The sequence below is a fragment of the Aquarana catesbeiana genome, linkage group LG01 (genome assembly GCF_042186555.1).
Source record: "Aquarana catesbeiana isolate 2022-GZ linkage group LG01, ASM4218655v1, whole genome shotgun sequence".
Taxonomy (NCBI): domain Eukaryota; kingdom Metazoa; phylum Chordata; class Amphibia; order Anura; family Ranidae; genus Aquarana; species Aquarana catesbeiana.
Window position 1 is genome coordinate 572,919,783 of NC_133324.1, and position 20,290 is coordinate 572,940,072.

The 20,290-nt window shown below is 38.8% G+C and overlaps 1 protein-coding gene across 2 annotated transcripts in view; it reads right to left on the minus strand.

Moving 5' to 3' along the window:
- The window catches only part of LOC141106590 (neuronal acetylcholine receptor subunit alpha-7-like), a 251,043-nt gene that overhangs the window by 97,523 nt on the left and 133,230 nt on the right, over window positions 1–20,290 (minus strand). The window contains exons 5-6 of one of the 2 annotated variants that reach the window (XM_073597494.1): window positions 4,118–4,197; window positions 3,211–3,378 (exon numbers count right to left, since the gene is read on the minus strand). In XM_073597494.1, coding sequence (XP_073453595.1) covers window positions 3,211–3,378; window positions 4,118–4,197 — 248 coding nt within the window. The remainder of the gene's footprint in view (window positions 1–3,210; window positions 3,379–4,117; window positions 4,198–20,290) is intronic. The other variant, XM_073597504.1, reaches the window with a different exon arrangement.

A 20,290-nucleotide genomic window follows, 5' to 3' on the forward strand; every position in this document is an offset into this window, starting at 1 on the left:
AGTAATACGTGGCTGGGAAAAGGAAGTTCCAGATGCTGTCATCCTGAGTGACCCCGAGGAGTCTGCTTCTCAAGCCTTGGCAAATTTGAGGCACATGGCCAACTTCATGCTTCAAAGCCTGCGAAAGGACCCAAGAATATGTGGCATAAAGGAGAAGGATGATTACTGGTTGGCAATCCTCCTTAACCACCATTATAAGGGGAATGTCTCAGAGCTCATCCCATCCCCACAGAGAGTGCAGAAGATAAAATCTCTTCAGGACACGTTAAAGAGGATTTTATTGAACATTTTTCCTGACTCTAGTTGGTTACAGTGTCGTGGAAAACATAATTTTAAGTCTTCTGTTGGCCAAAAGAGGAGCGTTGGAGAAGGTGTCCGCCTAAGTGAGGCATTTTGGAATTTTTTTTAGTCCTCACCGCCCAGGACTGTCAGCTTCCACCTCAGGGCCAAAACAGAGATGGAGAGCTTTCCAGCTGACGATCCACTGACTTTCTGGGTCATGAGAATAGACCACTGGCCAGAACTTGCCCAGTATGCTATTGAGTTGTTGGGCTGCCCTGCATCCAGCGTGCTTTCAGAATGGGCATTCAGTGCTGCAGAAGGTTTCGTTACTGATCATAGAACACGTCTGTCCACAGACTCCATGGACCATGAATCAGTCTTGGATTACCAGCTATGAAGCCCCTGATGCCAATGTCACTGATAAAGTCTTTTTGGGATGTGGAATGCAGGACTTCAAGGCTGCCTAGCTTTGAGGGTGTTCAATCATTTCATCTGGAAGAATGTTTTTGGTATAGGTTCCATGGTCACAATTAACACCCAAAGACCAATTTTTCAGCACCTGTTTGACAGGTGCATATCAATGCAATTTTTTTTGCCTTCATCAAGAGCACCTCTATAGGGTTACAGTGGGAAGGTGCCACTGACACCCAAATACCAATTTTTCTGCACCTGTTTGACAGGTGCATATCATTGCACTTTTTTACAGCAAGGCCAATTCTCACTTTCATCAAGAGTACCTCTAAAGGATTACGGTGGGAAGACGCCATCGACACCCAAAGACCAATTTTTCTGCACCTGTTTGACAGGTGCATATCATTGCAATTTTTTTACAGCAAGGCCAATTCTTGCTTTCATCAAGATTACCTCTATAGGGTTACAAGGTTAAAGTGACACCAGAACATATCCAACAAATCTGTAATCTTGTTCACAGTGCACTACATTGTAGCCTCATCATACACACTGGCTCCCCAGCTGTTGCTGAGCAAAATAAAGGCAGCTTGCAGGGAAAATGTCATTTTTTTGGCTTTATAAATGCAATTATTACTGCAGCAGATTCTGGACGTGGTACAGATCTGCCACTTTACAGGTAGACTAAGGGGACCCCCCAGGCACTATATTGGAAGGAATTTTTGATTTTTAGGCTTTCACTTTAAAAATAAAAAAATCACTCTTCATTTAAAAATGAAATGTTTCACAAACTTATTTTTTATTGATACATGTCCGAGAGGGCTAGACCCAGACCCCTATAATCATTGTATGCCCAATTACTTGCATATAAGCCTTCAAAATGGGCCCTTTTTATTTTTGACATTCATGTCCCTTTGACTTTAACGGGGTTCGTTAATCGGGTCCGAAGTTTTGCGGTGTTCAGAAGTTCTGGTGCGAACTGAACAGGGGTCTGTTCGACCCATCCCTACTTACCAACACAAAAAACTCCTCTCAGCTCTATGTTTTAGTGTTCCCTAAATTTATCAAAAATACATTTTCTAATACATCATCAACGCTCCTGCAAAAATTCTTAATGCTAAAAAGATAATTCTGAAGGCAATACACCTAAAATTGTGTATACAGCATATAGGAGATCTTTCTATACAGCTCAGTTTCTCACTGTATATATGTTGATGGAAGTCAGTGTTCAACAGCTTAAAATAGGTTATGTGAAAATTCTCTCCTTCCTTCTCTTGAGAAATTAGGCTCTAAATGACAGATGGTGCTAAAAGGGTTTCAGTTACATTTCAAATCAATGCTATGAAGTGTATAGAAATTTAAACATGCATTCAAGGAAATCTGGGTTTGTAAATGTATATGCATTGACTTAAATGTGTGTCAAAGGTAAAAGAGATCCTGGAACATTATCTGCCCAGTTTTAAAAACAAATGAATGCACAAGGAAATATAGTAATAATGAACAAATATGAATTCACCAAAAATCAAGTTAAAATAACAAGAGAGCTGTAATTGTTATGCATTAACATGAACCAGTATCAGCTTATTAAAAGAAGAAAACATATTTTAAAACTAATTTTTCTTTCATACTATGCTCTAATTACCAGGTAGATAGCAGATCAGATAAGATTCTATGAAATCCTTAGGCTGGCCATCCTTAGGCTGGCCAAACATTATGCAAATTTCTTGTACAATGTTGCTTTAGATTTACCAAAACCTTATAATATGAGGCCAAACCTAAACACTTTCAATTTGTATGCAATCGGGCAGGCACTACATAGTTGAAGGTAAATATAAAGGAAATTGAATAAGCAATTGTAAAATGTATGGCCAGCTTATAGGCCTTGAATCAGCTTGATCTGGCCAAATATCAAATGTGGACAAGGCAATGAAGCTATCAACTCTCTGAATAACAACAATTGCCTATTAACTATTATATCTTTCCTTCTTGTTTGTATGTATGAACAGACCCTTGAAGTATCCTTTGTGTCTTTCAGATAATGGTAGAACTTTGCTTGTAACCATAAGCAAATGTTGTGTCTGTATCAGTGCCAGCCCGTCCATTAAGGGTGCAGGGGCGCCGTCCCCCTAATCCATGCACCCAGCCCCTAATCTACATGCAGGGCGCCGGAAGCATGGATTCCAATGTTTTATTTTTTTAGAAGCACATGATTAGAGCCGGAGGCTCTGGATGGGGTAAATGCGGGGCAATCAAACGAGTGAGCTCCGGGGGGGGGGGGTTTGGAGTTAGATTATGTAGTCGGTTGGCTGGCTGGCTGGCTGAGGGGGCCGCGGGCCGCCCCCCCCCCAGAAAATTGAGCACCAGCCGCCACTGATCTGTATAATCCTAATGATGACAATGCCAAATAGCTGCAGGTAAGCTGACCCAATAGCAACAAATATAGGAAAGGTATAACATTCTCTTAGTTAAGTGGGTATTTCATTATCGTAATTAAAAAAAGGCTTTGTTCAGCTTTCTCACCTACTAGATCCCATTCGCCATTAGAAATGTAATTTGAAATATCCGCTTCCAACATTTGTAAGTCAAGTAGCCATCCATTATGAGTCCAAGATCCAAATTTTAATTTGCACTTTTGCACATCAAAAGGAAACCACCGCACATCAATATAGCATGTGCTCTTTAAAATTCCTAAAAAAATGTAAGTTAAGTTAAGTTAACGTATTGAGTTATTATCATTGTAATCATTTTTCTATTAACCCTTAAGTACGATGCTTAAGAATCATAAGTAACACAGTTTGTCAGCTCAGCATTTATAATTAAAAGGGAAGTGTATAGCTTTTGACGTTTTCACCTATGAGCAACTCAAAAGAACAGGGATCTTGGAGGAAGTAGGGTCAAAAACTGCACTGAGACCAAGGAAGCTAGGAGCAGATTGGTGGCTCTGGGGCCATAGTGAGTGATAACTGGGCACTAAGGGACAGAGTGGGTAGCCAGGAAGCTCCAGCTTTACTGTGATTTGGGTTGCTGGCTGTGTACGGTCAGCAGGGTCCAGACTGCATTGTGCCTATGTGTCTGAAAATACAGTATACACTCAAGAAGACAGTGAACAAGAGAGGTCCCTCAGAATCCGGACTCAGCATAAGACAGTCAGGTATGTCAGAGTGAAAACCTTGAGTGCTGATGAAGCCTTTCCTAGCATTGCACCCTGACAAATAGCATTTTCAGAAAGAGAGGTAAGGTATGGCAGGGTCCATGCTTCCCCGATGACAGGTTTGCTTTAAGGTACCCTTGCTAAACATTTTACACGAATAAAAAAAAAAAAAAAAAAACCTGAGATTTAAAAATGAGTCACATGTCCAAAACAAATCAATCTTAACTTCCACTGAAGTTAAAGTTTATTTTGTGGTGACTAAAGATTCACACTAACCTGGTGGAATATATTGGCAGGCACCAGTAGAGTTGACCAAGACATTAGTATGAAAAGTTGCATCAAATCTTTCATCTGCACTGAAACACAAACAGAGAAATGAAGTTAAAGGACAGTGGTAGAAATTAAGGGCAATATGCCTGTGCTAGTGATATAGACTAATACACAGCTAATTACTTGTCAGGTACCATCTACATGAGATATAGGACCACAAATTTCATAATATATAGCTTTTAATAATATGTGTTAAGTACATTTGCATAACAATAAAACCACACACATAAAATATTCCTGGGCCCCAACAAAATATTTTATAAATTAATAAATGGCAGTTCTTATGTTACATTACTTTTAGGCATAAAATTCTAAATATGAGAATATGAGAAAAGATCTGCCATGATATAGACAATAAGAGCTTATTATACAAAAGTAGTTCATACATCAGAGCCACGCTCTTTACTGGAGTATATTAAATGTAGCGTCCCCACCACAGCAACAAAAATAAATCCCAAAGTTGACAAATAAGTTCCAAGTGTAGTCTTATAATACAGCTGGGATATATTCATGTATTCTTGAAGCTTAACTGAATACAATTGACTACAAAGTCTCCTTTGCTTCATCTCACAGATAAAAGAAACACAGGTTGCAAAAATTTCAGTACATATGCAATGATTATGTTACTATGTGCATAACCCAGAGGCTTGGATATTATTTGTGGTAGGTCATTCAACCCACCACATCATATTTTTTGCAGCAGAATACAACAGTTTATAAGTGGTGGTACAGCAGGATGGCATCACCCCTATCTATGGTTAAAGCTTATAGTGAAGCCAATTGCAATGATAGTAGTGCATATAAAGCAGTTTCAGACATAATAAAGCAACCAAGTGGGTGACCTAAGTTGTATCGCTTATCAGTAAGCCCACCAGAACATATACACATGGATCAAGATCCCTGTTAGGGGTTCTGGCAGAAATAGTAAACAATTCATGGAGCAATAAATGGATTGATCTCAGGGGGAAGACCAATGTCAGGAGGACATGTACACAGCATTGGTGGACTTTTGGCTACCACTGTGTATTGTACTGGTTTGCTAACATTGAAGCTTTGCTGCCACCAGCAGAGCTCTGCCAGAGGAGATTGCATCACATTTCTCTTGTTTGCGGATTATAGGTACCCTTGTTTTAAGGGTGAATACTCCTATTCAAGTTTAAGGGTCCCACTGCCGTCAGATTGGTTTATTGTTTCACTAGCCACTGAAGCCAGTAGTTGCAAAGGGCCTGTACATAGTAGATAGGCTTTACTGGTTTTTATACTGTTGTTTGAACTATCTGGTATTTATTTTAGTTACTGCTGTTATTGCTGTGTCATTTCTTTTTTGCTGACCTACTGTGTTCTGGCGGAACCTGTTACCCTTATAATTGTTTCCGTTTTTGAAATTGGATTAGCCATAACATTGTAACATCTGTTTAAACTGAACCTCTCTTGCAGAGCTTATTCCTGCTTAAATATAGTCTATTTTATCAGTACTAGTATGTCAGTGAGTTGTCAGATCCAGTTACGGGCAGGTTATCACTGGGCAGGATTGAAAAAAAAAATGTTCCAGCAGCTCCTTAGGGAGTCATAGCTACACACAGATAAAATGATACTCAGATTTCGCACAAACTCCAGACACATGACACCTGTCACTCACACAGCTCCCCAGACAGGTGATGAAACTGCATCCCACAGGGCAAATTACAACGGTGATCTACAGACATCCCTGATAGGTGACAACCAGGACATTGCAAAATCCTTTCCACACAGGCAACACAAGAGACACACAAACCCTTCCAGATATGAGACATCTGTGAAATCCCTAGACATAAAAATCTATAATTTATCTCACAACTGTCACTCTAAACATGCGTGACCTGCACCAAACACCCAGCACAGCATTAATGAAAAGTAGGTGCATTATCAGAGAAAGTCCTCCTAAATCAGCAATATTTGGCAACTGTCAATCTGGCACTCACAAACCATGCCATTCCATTGACAATACCATGTGAAACCATTGGGTTTGGCAGAGTTTGTTTAGAAAATGGATAGATTGAAAGGTAAAGCAAATTCTTTTGGTGGCCAATGCTGTATGGAGAATTGAATGTTGTGCAGATCTGCACTGTAGGCTCCTGCTTATTTAAATAATGAACTAAATAATGAAGGAAAATATCACTGCAAAAACAATGTTCATTAATAACCAGAGTTAACAACAATTGTGTAGAAAATAAAGTGCACAACAGTACAAACTGTATAAAATAATTATAGCAGACTTTTTCTTTTTTTGAACAGGTATTTTTGAATGGTGCACAGAGATATAATACTTCCCAGACTTTTGCTCCCTGATGAAGACAAAATAGACTGTGCACTCTGCAAAGTGCAGTTGCATACTGCAAGTGCAGTTGCTCCAGAGCTTAGTAAATGAGGTAAAGTTTCACTTTGCAAAGAACAACCAATCACATGCAAGGAGAATAAAAAAAACAGCAGTTCTGCTTGCACATGATTGGATGATTGGATGATAGAAGTCTGCAGAGCTTCTGCTCACTTTCAAAGTGCACAGTCTATTTGCCTTAAAATAATCAACCCCAATAAGACAACAAAGAAAAATAATGATGTGCAAAGCAGTGGCGTTGCTAGTGGGTGGCTTTTGGGGCCATAGCCCCTTCTCTCTTATCGGGTTCAGCGGTGCCGTCCTGTGGCTGTGTGTAAATAGAAGAGATGTATCGCTATTCGCTAATTGCCGTGTGGGGGGTAGGGTCTTCTGCCTTCAATCCACACCCCTCCTCTCTCATTGGCTCCAGAGAAGATGAATTTATGGCGCCAATTCTGAGTCCAGAGCAGGAGAGGATCTAGCTGGAGGAAGGATGGGAAATGTCAGATCTGACAACTAGCGCACATTGGGCACTGAGCTGTCACAGGGCTCAACAAGGGAGAAGCAGGACCCTAGGAGCCTGGACATTGTCACTGCTCAGATAAGACACCCCTTGTGTCCATGGACAAGGGAGGAGCGGGTTGTGAGCATCCAGAGGAATGTCCAGAAAGGAGAAACTCAATCTCTACCTGATTTGTGTTTGTGTCAGCACCCGAGCCTTTCCACCCCGGGGAAGGACAGAGCAAGCAGGACAACACAATAGCGATCATTGCTACCCATAAAATAGTCACCAGAGCTCTCCCAAGGAGTCAAAATTGTTCTACCTTCCAAACTGTACAAATCTGTGCTGTAAACTTATCCTGTACCTTGGCAGGGCAGGTATGGTGAAAGTGAAAGTAAAATTCCTGAATATGATAGGAATTTACTGGGACTTTTCAGGTGCTATGTGGATGCATTTTCACAAAATCATTCTTTTTAATATGATGTGTATGTAGAATACATCTCTGTAGCACCTGAAAAGTCCCAGTATATTTCTAACATCTGTACCATGTCCACAGCCTCTGTCCTGTACCATGTCCAAAGCCTCTGACATCTGTACGATGTCCACAGCCTCTGTCCTGTACCATGTCCACAGTCTCTGTCCTGTACTATGTCTGCAGCCTCTGCCCTGTGTGTACGTGTGTGTGTATATATATAGATATATAGATATATATCTATATATGTACACACATGTATATTATATACATGTGTATGCCCACCCAAGCGTATGACTTTCTTTACTTTCGCTGCTATAGGCTCTAGCCCCAGATCTTTTGTAGACCTAGCAATGCCCCTGGTGCAAACTACAGCAAACCATAGAAACCAGAATTACCTATTTGACCCGATGGAAATATTACATTGTAGAACATTTGCTGACTGGTCTATTGGTACTAAGGAAAAAATAACTCCAGCAAAGATAAGACCACAGAATAGTACCAAATGCTAGAATGTAGTAGAGTACAAATTATTTATAAATATATAACTGGGAAATATTTATATGCCTGAACATTTACAATATCTCATGCTTAATAGATCTGGAAGTGAATCAAAATTAGCACAGAACTGGTTTGCACAATCTGTTATACAGAACACTTAAAGTCCCACTAAAGGTTTATGTTGTTTTACCTAAAATAAAACAAGAGATGTATGCTTACCTACTCTGTGCAATGCTTTTGCACAGAGTGTCCCTCTTTCCTCTTTTCCTGGAGTCCCCTGCAGGTGCTCTTGGTTCCTCCTTTTCTCTGAATGCTCCCATGACACTCGTGAGGGCATATTCCAAAGCCAGGGTGTGTGTGTGTCCATAGACAAAAACAGCGTATCTCTGTCCTGCCCCCCCCCCACTCCTTCCTTACAGTATTTGATTGACAGCAGCAGGAGTCAATGGCTCACTCTGCTGTCTCTGTGTCTGTGAGTGCAGGGAGAGATAACTGGTGCTGCAGCAGACAGGCACAGGTTTAAACTCAGGCAAATGTATAGGGAGGGGGGTGGGAGAAACAACTAGTGGAAGTGTTTTTACCTGAATGCTGGTAATGAATTAAGGTATGAAACCTTTTGGCTTTAGAACCACTTTAAAGCCCAACTCCAGGAAGCTTGAAAATTATCCCTTGCATTGGGGCTGCCCCCTGTTAATTGCTCATGTAGTCTAGAGGAGAGCAAAAACATCTGATGTTCTTTAAGAAGGCCAACACCAGACTTGTCACAGCCTCTGTAAAGTGGAACTACACTGCATCTGAGCACCACAAACCAAAAATGCAATTTGATTCATTTTTAATATTCAAAGCAAACTCACCTATTCATCCATGTCTCTATGTTCTATTTTGCTGAGAAGGCACTTTGAAAAACACCCCCTAGCATTTCTGGCTGTGCCCATCTTGAGTAAGGGCAGGTGATTCATGTGGCATTTACTACTTGGAATCCATCTTCCCTTAGCACAGGCATGCAGACAGGAGGTTATGCTAAGCTGAGAGAATCCCTCCTCCCCTCCTGAAAACTCCTGGGAATATGACATCATTTGACTAGGCCTTGAAACCAGGAAGTAACTGAAGAAAAAAATGTGAATATGATATACTTTCCTATCTATTTACTAATGATAGCAACATAAGGTTTAAAGATAGTCAATGTTGATTGAGAGAGTGAAGTTCCGCTTTAAGCTCACTGTGTCATAGGAGTGCTCTAAACTTTCAAAATGTGTGTGATGTTTTTCCCCCTTTGTTTCACAATTGTTCCTTTGGGCTTGACCTTGAAGATCTTCTACTGCCAACCAGATCAAAAAATCATAGCATAGGGCTGTGTGTGAAAGAATAAATAAAGTGTGGTGCTAAAAGTAATGTCATTGGTAAAATATATTAATAGTGATATCTACATAGATAGAGGTACACAATCCTGAAGTGTGCACCAAAAACGCTGGTATTAATTTTATAAGGTGTATACGGAGATAATAACCTCCCCAAATGTGCGCCAAATACGCTGGTGATGATCCTAAAAGTGTATAGAGAGATATTGACCTCCCCACCCAAAATATCACAAAAGCAAAATCAACAATGATAAGAATTACATATACAGTGGTATAACTACATCCATATACCGAGTAAGTGAAAAAAAGTGGGCTGATATCCAGTATAACAGCATTGAATAGAATATCTTAAATGATTACCTGAAGGTTCAACTACAAAGTATAAACATAAAAAAAGCGAAAAAAATAAATTCAGAACAACACAGTGATGTGTATTGAATAACCTATAACCCAAAATTAGACCAAACTACAGAATCAAAAGTCCATCAGGGTAGTAATTATAAAGACATTTATAGTCCACCACTATGTAATGGGATGATTCTGGATCGCTTCATATCAGCCTAAGAGCAAACAGTCCTTTTAAGTGTGGTAAGCAAGAGTTGTTAGTTGTTAGGGCTGTGTGTGTCAAAGTCTTAAGTGGAGTTTTGCTGAGAAAGTTACGTCTGTAAAATCTGTTTATTGCTGGTTGAGCAAATGCTTTCTTATTTGCTCTTCTCTTTTGCCTACAAAGTCTCGTATTTTTCTGAATCTCATATGAGTGCATCTTCCTGGTCACTCTATGCCCATAAGAATTTTATGTATTCTGTTCAGGTAATGTTTGTTGGATGCCTCTTGGTTGCTATGGTATTAGGATGCTATGTTTGTCATCTCCTCGACCTTCGCATATACCTGGTATTGAGTTTCAAGGTGCTGTGAGCTTCTAGTTTGATGCTGCAATTGTAGCACTGTTACAATTTCCTTCTGTCATTGTGCGTTATAATTGCTAGTTGACCCAGTGGGCCATGAAAAAGTATTGTCCCTGGTCCTAGCTGTTCCCAGGCATTGGTAGTGTTTGTGTAACATTCAAATGCAACAGGGCAATAAAGGGTTATGTAACCCATTGAAATTATATTTACACTTCACAACTCCACTATATTCATCTGAAGGTTGACAGGTATCCTACTGTTATCTATGGATGTTTTCTGTTCTGTTGTATGCAAACAGAGAGATAGCAATGCACTCTCCCACCTTGTTGCAGATTACAGTGTACTGTCAAAGTAAATCAGTATGTTATAACATGAAAAACATAACTAAAGTCGATGATATAAATGTCAGTAAAAACATATTCTAAGATTAACGTTTTCCTTTAGAGTGTGCAGAATAAACCTCTTTCTTGCTGAAGCTTAACATTTTCACATATTAGAAAATAATTGTGCTTGTCTTTAGTCCTTTAGTGACACAACAATGCAAACATTAATATCCAGAAGCTTCATAGTGTCTTTGACAATGTATAACCTTGATTAGAATTTCTAATTTTACGCTATAAGATTTTTAGTGCTTTTATATTTTTATCTATAATGAAGAAATGTATTACAGAGTGACCTTTTGCTCATAACACTAGTATCAGTATGAGTTTACTACCTTGTTAGTCATAATTCCAGGTAAGATTTGATTAATTTAGTCACAGTCAAACACCAGCTACAACACTTGCTTGCTCAGCCTGGCTTTACACAAACCGTTTATATACATTCCCTGCTTTCTTTAAGGCAAAGACAGTCTTGGTTAGCCGAAAGCCGAAGTTTAGCTAAAACTAAAGATCCATACAGATTTAATCACTTACCTGTAATGAAGTATGTTCCATGTTGTGCAGGCAGATGGATCCTGGAGACATTTTCACTGCAGGGATGCCAGTCTTCTTCCTGCCACTGAACTTCTGGTGCTGCAATGACTAAAAGTTGTGAGTCTTTCGGCAGAACAGCAGTACAGATGGTCCTCTTCCATTAAAAAATAAAATATATTTAATTGATTTCATTGCTTATAACGTGATCTGTTAATGGAGAAGAGTCTGATCATTCACATGATTTTCTCCCCCAATTACAGATCATGCTACAGGCAATATAATCATCGAAATAACTTTTCTCAATGGAAGAGGAGGACGGAGGGGGGTGTGTCCCAGTCAGACCATCTGTACTGCTGTTCTGCCTGAAGACCCAAAGCGGTTAACCTTTGCAGCGCCAGAAGCTCTGACTCAGGAAGAGATCAGGGCATCCCTGCACAGAAGATTTCTCCAGGATCCAGCTACCTGCACAAAGTGGGACATCCTGATGTGACAAAAGATTTAAAGGGAATCTGTCTTATTGCCTCTGACTTCCAGGATGAAGTGCTCAGCCCTGAACATCCAATCACCAGTCTCAGCTAACCTGATAAGCAGGATCTCCCATTCTATGGATAGCGTAGGACCCACTAATCATGGGGTACTTTGTCGCAGCCTTTTTTTCTCTTTCTCCTATGATCTGATATGCTGCATTTTGGAGCCTGCATATTTCATCCAGCTGACAACTTCATGCGAGTTCAAGCAGGACTGCTCGTTGGAGGTTCTAAAAGGCACCATCTACCCCTCACTGTTCTGGATGAAGCCATTGAAGTGCACCTTTACATCGTCATCATCTTCCACCAAGCACCCGCTGGATTGAATTATCCAAACGCCTGATTGACCCACCGCCGTATGGTGAGTGTGTCCACCCCTTGTGGTAAGCGTACCTAATTCTTCTACCATCTTACCTGTATGTTGGCAAATGCTATATGAAGAGGCCCGTTCAGCTATACCTACTGGTTGAAAAGGCATTAACTTTATACAGTCTCTTCATATGGGACTCTCACTGCACTTTATTGAAGAAAATGTTTTACTTATCACGGACAGTTCTTTGTTGCTCCTTCTTCTCACAGTCAGTTTATATACATTTGCTGTGTATATATGACAGACTTTTTTATGATTTGTATGACTTATATATGTTTGTGTTTGTCTTATAAGGTGTCACCAGTTTCACAATTAATCCCTGAGGGATGCTTTGATATTTTGAATTTCACATTAGCGCTGCATCTATATATTTTCTTTTACTTTGTTACACAGTTAACTACACTGTTGATGCTGGCTGCTATATTATTGTTTTTTTGCTTTTTGTTACTAATAGTAGTGCGACTTTTTTCATATCTATTCCTTCAGAAAAATAGACGTAGCTGCTGATTTTTAATTTTAGGACACTTACCTGTCCAGGAATTCAGAGGTTTCCTCACCTGAGCCGATTTTTCAATCGGCTTTCGGGTGCTGCCATCGCCATCTTCACTAGGGCAAACCGGGAGTGAAGCCTTGTGGCTTTACTGCCGGTTCTCTACTGTGAATGAGCACAGCACGCTGCGCTCTGTGAATGGGCCGGCTGTGGGGAAAGGAGGAACGTCCGGCTGAGTTTGCCACTGCAAACTCAGCTGAAAGTGGGAGCGGGTACCTGGCAAAACCAGGGAGGCAGACAAGCAGAGCTTCCCCTTTTGGCTGGAGCTCCGCTTTAAGCTACACAGTTTACACAACCTTTTTAAGGGCCTGTGTTGACAGGCTTTTGTCATGTCAAATGCACCTGTAAATGAACTCTGAATGATCTCAGAAGCATCTCAAATGCAAGCGGAATGCACATGAACTCTAGCTGCCTTTTCCCATCGATACAGGCCATAAACCATCATCTTTCATTTTTCCAGTTGATGTAAATTAGGGGCAGTGTTATTATAGAACTAGAGTTCTGAAAGTATATTTGAAGTGAATGCTCTGTGTATTGTACTTGCATGTTCTACTCAATACCATATGGGTTTCCTTTACTCGGTAATTAGAAGTAAATGGTTTCATTGTTTCTAGTATACATTCTAATGCTCTCTATTGGCAACCATGTTTCATCCCCCCGCCCCCCATTTCAGCTGTTGCCTTCATTGTAGTAATAATAGTAATAATTGCATCCTACAAAGAATTCCATATACAGTAGAGCTCATCAGCCAAGTAATAAAATGAATATTTTGCTGCTTTTTATAGGATTTACTGTAACTAATGTATCAATAGGCCTCAAAACATTTTATTTTAATTCCATTTTTTTCCATAAATGTTTTATTGAAAAGACAAATGGCAGTTTACAAAGAAAGAAAATATAGTCCATTTGGACATTCTTTTGATGTAATCAAGTATGTAAGAGTTATAACAGCATACAGTTTACAAAAACAAAGAGGTTCAACATTACTAAACAGCCCTACATGTAATTCAATTTTTATCTATTTGTTAATGTTTGCACTGTGGCCATTGTATGCATATAAATATACAGTGCTGTGAAAAAGCATTTGCCCCCATCCTTAATTGTTTTGCAAATTTCTCACACCTAAATGATTCAGATCATCAAACAAATTTTAATATTACACAAAGATAACCAAAGTAAATCCAACATGCAGTTTTTAAATTATTATATCATTTATTAAGGGAAAAAAGCTGTTCAAACCTGCCTGGCCCTATGTGAAAAAGTAATTGCCCCCTCCCATGCTGAATCACAAATGAACTGTGATTAACCACAATTTTTTGGAAAGCTTTAGAGTTAAAGAGTTAAAGAGTTAAATTTCACTTGCCACACCCAGGCCTGATTACTGCCAGACCTGTTGAATCAAGAAATCACATAAATAGAAGCTGTCTGACAAAGTGAAGCATGCTAACAGATCAGAAAAAGCCACACATCATGCCACAATCTAAAAACATTCATGAACAGATTAGAAACAAACATGTATCGGTCTAGGAAGGGTTTCACAGCCATTTCTAAGGCTTTGGAACTCCAGTGAACCATAGAGGGAGCTATTATCCACAAATGGAGATAACTTGGAACAGTGGTGAACCTTCCCAGGAGTGGCCGGCCTACAAAACTTACTCCAAGAGTATGACAATGACTGATCCAGGAGGTCATAAAAGAACCCAGAACAACATATAAACAACTGCAGGCCTCACTTGCCTCAGGTAAGATCAGTGTTCATGATTCAACAATAAGAAAGAGACTGGGCAAAAATGGCATCCATGGAAGAGTTCCAAGGCCAAAGCCACTGCTGACCAAAAAGAACACAAATGCTCATCTCACATTTACCAAAAAAAATCTTGATTTTCCCCAAGACCTTTAGGCAAATATTCTGTGGACTGATGAGACAAAAATGTAACTTTTTTGGAAACTAATACAGCATTTCATGACAAGAACATCATACCAACAGTCAGACATGGTGGTGGCAGCATGATGGTCTGGGGCTGCTTTGCAGCTTCAGGACATGGATAACTTACCATAATTGATGGAACCATGAATTCTGAGCTCTACCAGAAAATCCAAAAGGAGAATGTCTGGCCATCAGTTTGTGACCTCAAGCTCAAGTGCACTTGGGTTATGCAGCAGAACAATGATCTTAAACACAACAGCAAGTTCACCTCCAAATGGTTCAAACAAAGCAAAATTTAGGTTTTGGAGTGCCCTAGTCAAAGCCCAGACTTAAATCCAATTGAGATGCTGTATCATGACCTGACACAGGCCATTCATGCTGGAAAACCCTCCAATGTGGCTGAATTAAAACAATTCTGTATAGAAGAGTGGGCCAAAATTGCTCCACAGCAATGTGAAAGACTCATTGCCAGTTATCGGAAATGCTTGATTGCAGTTGTTGCCGCCATGGGTGGCACAACCAGTTATTAGGTTTAGGGGGAAATTACTTTTTCACATAAAGCCAGGCAGGTTTGGGCAGCTTTTTTGCGTTAATAAATGAAACCATCATTTTATCATTAAAAACTGCATTTTGTATTTACTCAGGTTATCTTTGTGTAATAATAGAATTTGTTTGATGATCTGAGTCATTTAAGTGTGACGAATATGCAAAAAAATAAAAAATCAGAAAGGGGGTGAAAGGAAATGACCCATCAGGGGGCAAACACTTTTTTACAGCATTGTACATAAAAGTCCACTATGCTTTGGCTGGTGTCTCCCATATAAGTGATTGTATATTTCTACCATGCTCTATTCTGGATAGTCTTGGGTACATTAAGCCTTAATAATAATTTAGCCTAAACTGCCTGTGGGATGGTGATTGCCATTGACATGGTTAGTGGTACTGATGCTGGTCTCTACATAGTCGTTATTTTGGACTGTCAATTTACAGAATGATTATATAGTAATATAATTCTGAAATGTCAATATCCATTTATCTACGGCAAGTCAATTAATTTTTTATCTATACTTGTAAGTTCAATAGATCCCTCTATCACGATAATTAAAATTGAGATTGCTTACCTAGATAAATCATTTCATTTGTGCATATCCATATTAACGTGACCTTCTTTTGCGGTATAAACACTGAAAAGAATTAATCATTTTTGATGGTGCCAAATCTCATATGCATCTAAATTACAATTGCCACAAACCTTGTGCTGTGAATAATAGGCTGGTCAAATTATCTAATGTGATGTGAAAGCCATCCCGGTCATGCTGTCAGCTGTCACAAGCTCCAGATGATAAGCACAGTGATAGTTTTATCAAACTGATTTAATGCATATATCAAGCATGAACAAATAGATCAGCAATTAGAAATACAGCTTTATATGAACATTCAAATGACAGCTCTGATTAATTAGTGTTACATCATACAGATGATACAAATAATAATAAATAAAGTATACAAGGAAATTTACCAGGAAATACCAGTAAATATTTTAAAGAAAAACCCACTTGAAATAGTTCATCTAAGTATGATACTATCCATGTTAGCTTGCCTTGTTTTAGCGTGTTTAGCTTGCCTTAGCAGAATCTAGAGCAGCCAGTACAATACAGTGGTTAATTGTCAAGTCATGGAAAACCACTACTTTGCAGTTTGCAGATGTGCAAACACACATATAATAGATGATAAAAGTAAAAGAGATAAAATTGACTCCAAAATTGAACAATACTATACCAAAATTCTGAAAATATGGGAACCTTGAGTCAAATATTACTTACTTTCTAATTTAGATGGTTGCCTTATACTTACCCAAGGATGGTACAAATGAGGTTGATGACATTTTAGGAATAGTAAATCCCCAGATGCAGATATCCCTCACCCCCAACTTATTTCTTTAATTTCCCTCTAACCTTCTTTTTTGTGTTTTTTTTTATTTTTTATTCATAACTTTTAGTATGTTGGATATCCTAATTTAAAGACATACTAGCACCAGAATATATCTAATAAATAAATAAATATATATATATATATATATATATATATATATATATATATATGTAACACCGTAGATGGTAGTACCTATGTACGTAAACTGCTATTTTTATTATTTCACCCAGTATTCACAGGCAGACAATGCTAGAGATAGTTTTGTCATAATGAAGACGTTATTTGTATACAGCTGATAATGTTAAAATATAAATATGTCACAATGTAAACGCTATCTTAACACTTATCTAGACTTGTAAGTTCAATAGATCCCTATATCATGATAATTAAAATTGACATTCCTTACCTAGATAAATCATTTCATTTGTGTATATCCATATTAACATGACTTTTTTTAGCAGTGAAAAAAAGAATTAATCATTTTTGATGGCGCCAAATCTCATATGCATCTAAATTATCTATAAATAAAAATTAATAGTCTGGTTGAAAAAAAGACACAAGTCCATCTAGTTCAACCAATAAAGGGGAAAAAATATATGCAACCCTATATACACAATCTTATACCCACAGTTGATCCAGAGGAAGGCAAAAAATCCCAGCAAAGCATGATCCAATTTGCTCCAGCAGGGGAAGAAATTCCTTCCTGATCCCCCAAGAGGCAATTGGATAATCTCTGGTTTACTTGACCTATAAATGTTAGTATCCAGTTATATTATGTACATATAGGAAATAAGCCAGGCCTTTTTTAAAGCAATCTACTGAGCTGGATAGAACCAGCTCTTAAAGTGTTACTAAACCCACAACAGTAAAATCAGTCTGTATATGCAGCATAGCATGTTTGTTATACTCACTGTGGAACGTAAGGGGTAAATCCTCTGCATTGCATAAAAAGGCTGGTTTTATCCTGTATGCACAGATCCTTCCCTCCTGCACTGTCTATCTTGGGAAAGCCAGCTAACACAGGCAGAGTACCCAACTTGCACATGCCCAGTTGTGTCTTTTATGCTGAAGAGAATAATTACTTGTTGATCAGAGCTAGCCAGGTCAGAGATATAAGCTGTGGGCACTGGGGGGGGGGGTCAGATGAACTATTTTTAGATTACTGGGTTTAGTAACACTAGTCTATTGCACAGCTCTTATGCCCTGTACACATGATAGGATTTTCCGATGGAAATTGTGTGATATGACCTTGTTGTGAGAAATTTCGACCATGTGTAGGCTCCATCACACATTTTCCATAGGAATTTCCGACACACAAAGTTTGAGAGCTTGCTAAAAAATTTTCCGACAACAAAATCCGTTGTCGGAAATTCCGATTGTGTGTACACAAATCCGACGCACAAAGTGCCACGCAAGCTCAGAATAAATTAAGAGACGAAAGCTATTGGCTACTGCCCCGTTTATAGTCCTGACGTACGTGTTTTACGTCACCGCGTTTAGAACGATCTGATTTTCCAACAACTTTGTGTGACCGTGTGTATGCAAGACAAGTTTGAGCCAACATCCGTCGGAAAAAATCCATGGATTTTGTTGTCGGAATGTCCGATCAATGTCCGACCGTGTGTACAGGGCATTACTGTGAAGAAAGCTTTACGTATTTGGATATTTAATCTCTTTTCCACCAGACGTAAAGAGTGCCCCTTGTCCTCTGTGATGATAATAAAGTGAGTAACTCAACACCAAGTTCACTATATGTATTTATGCATGTTGATCATATCCCCCTAATCTCCTCTTTTCAAGAGAGAATAAATTCAGTTCCTTTAATCTTTCCTCATAGCTGAGCTCCTCCATGCCTCTTATCAGTTTGGTTGCACTTCTCTGCACTTTCTCCAGTTCCCCAAAATCCTTTTTGTGAGCTGGTGCCAAAAACTAAACTGCATATTCCAGATGAGGCCTTACTAATGATTTGTAAAGGTGTAAAACAACATCTCTCTCTTTAGAGTCCATACCTCTCTTAATACAGGAAAGGATATTACTCGCTTTGGAAACCGCAGCTTGGCATTGCATGCTATTATTAAGCTTATGATCTACCAGAACACCCAGATCCTTCTCCACCATTGCATTCCCCCAGTTGTACTCCCCCTAGTATGTCTGATGCATGCATATTCTTAGCCCCAAGTGTATAACTTTACATTTATGAACATTAAACCTCATTTGTCACATAGTTGCCCAATTAAACTGAATAGCTTAGTGTCATCTGCGAAGACTGAAATGGTACTTTTAATCCCAGACCCTATATCATTTATAAATATATTAAAAAGCAAGGTAAGGGTCCCGACACAGACCCCTGGGGTACACCACTAACAACCCCAGACCAGAATATGAATCATTAACCACTACTCTCTGAATAAGGTCTTTTAGCCAGTTTTCTATCCATTTACAAACTCTTTTTTCCAAGCCTGTAGACTTTATCTTATACGTTAGCCATGTGTGGGGAACTGTGTAAAAAGCTTTTGCAAAATCCAAGTATACCACGTCCACGGCCACCCCTCTGTCCAAGGTTTTACTTACTTCCTCATAAAAAGAAATCAGATTTGTCTGACAACCTCTGTCTTTCATGAATTCATGCTGTCTGTTAATTAAAATATTTTCCAGCAGGAACTCATGTATGTGGTATTTTATTCAACTCTATAGTATCTTCCCAACTATAGAAGTTAAACTAACAGGTCTATAGTTACTTGGTAATGACTGTTGCCTTATGAGTTTATGTGAAATCTCCATTAATAGCTGTAAAATATTGTAATTATGAATATATTTTTTCTTGTAAAAAAAAAATTATGAATATATTTCAGTTAGCTTTGTATCTATGTAACATAGCGTCCCAAAAGTCTCTGTTATACAGACAAGTCTGTGCCTAAGCTGTATATCTTAACAATAGGACCCAAACCTCTTTGTTCTACAAATATTCACTTCAAAGGATCCCTTGTTTAGATATGCAATGAGGGCCGGGGTCAGCCTGTCATCAATATTTAACTTTCCTGAAGGTCATGTACCTACAAATTAAGTCCCCCACTCAAAATAGTCAGTGCCAAAGATTTGCAATAAAGGGGGCTGACTTATGCAAAGTATAGGGTTTGGAGATGTAGCCATGGTAGAAGGCCAACAGAATGGAACCTTGGTGGAAATGGTAACTATGGGAAATGTCTGCCTTGTACATGTAACTAAATATCTTTGTCTTATGTCTTTTATGTCCTACTGTTTGTAGATTAATGTTTTAAGCAATATACTCTGTATTCCTTCATGCAATGCATGATTTTTACCCTTTGCCTGTACAAATAGATAGATTGTGTGTATTAGTTTAGGTCTCGTTACTATATACCAATACATTATTTTTATTGCGTTAATGCTTTCACTCATGATCAAAGAACTCTCATTTAACCCAAATCATATCTGAGAGATATTAAATCCCAAATATAGTAAAGGAGTAACATGACTTTGATCCTTTTTTAAATATAGGCACCACATAAGCCTTACACCAATCCAGTGATACTATTCCAGTCATTAAAGAGTCCCTAAAAATTAGAAACAATGGCTTTGAAATGACAGAGCTCAATTATTTTAGGATCCATGGGTGTATGCGATCTGGTCCAGGTGCTTTATTCAGCTTTATGCTTTCTAAATATTTCTGGACCATATCAATTTTGAGCCATAGTGGATTATTTGGGGCTGTGTCAATACCATTATGGACATGAGCCTCCCCATGCTCCTTTGTATACACAGAACTGAAGAAGGTATTTAATAAATTTGC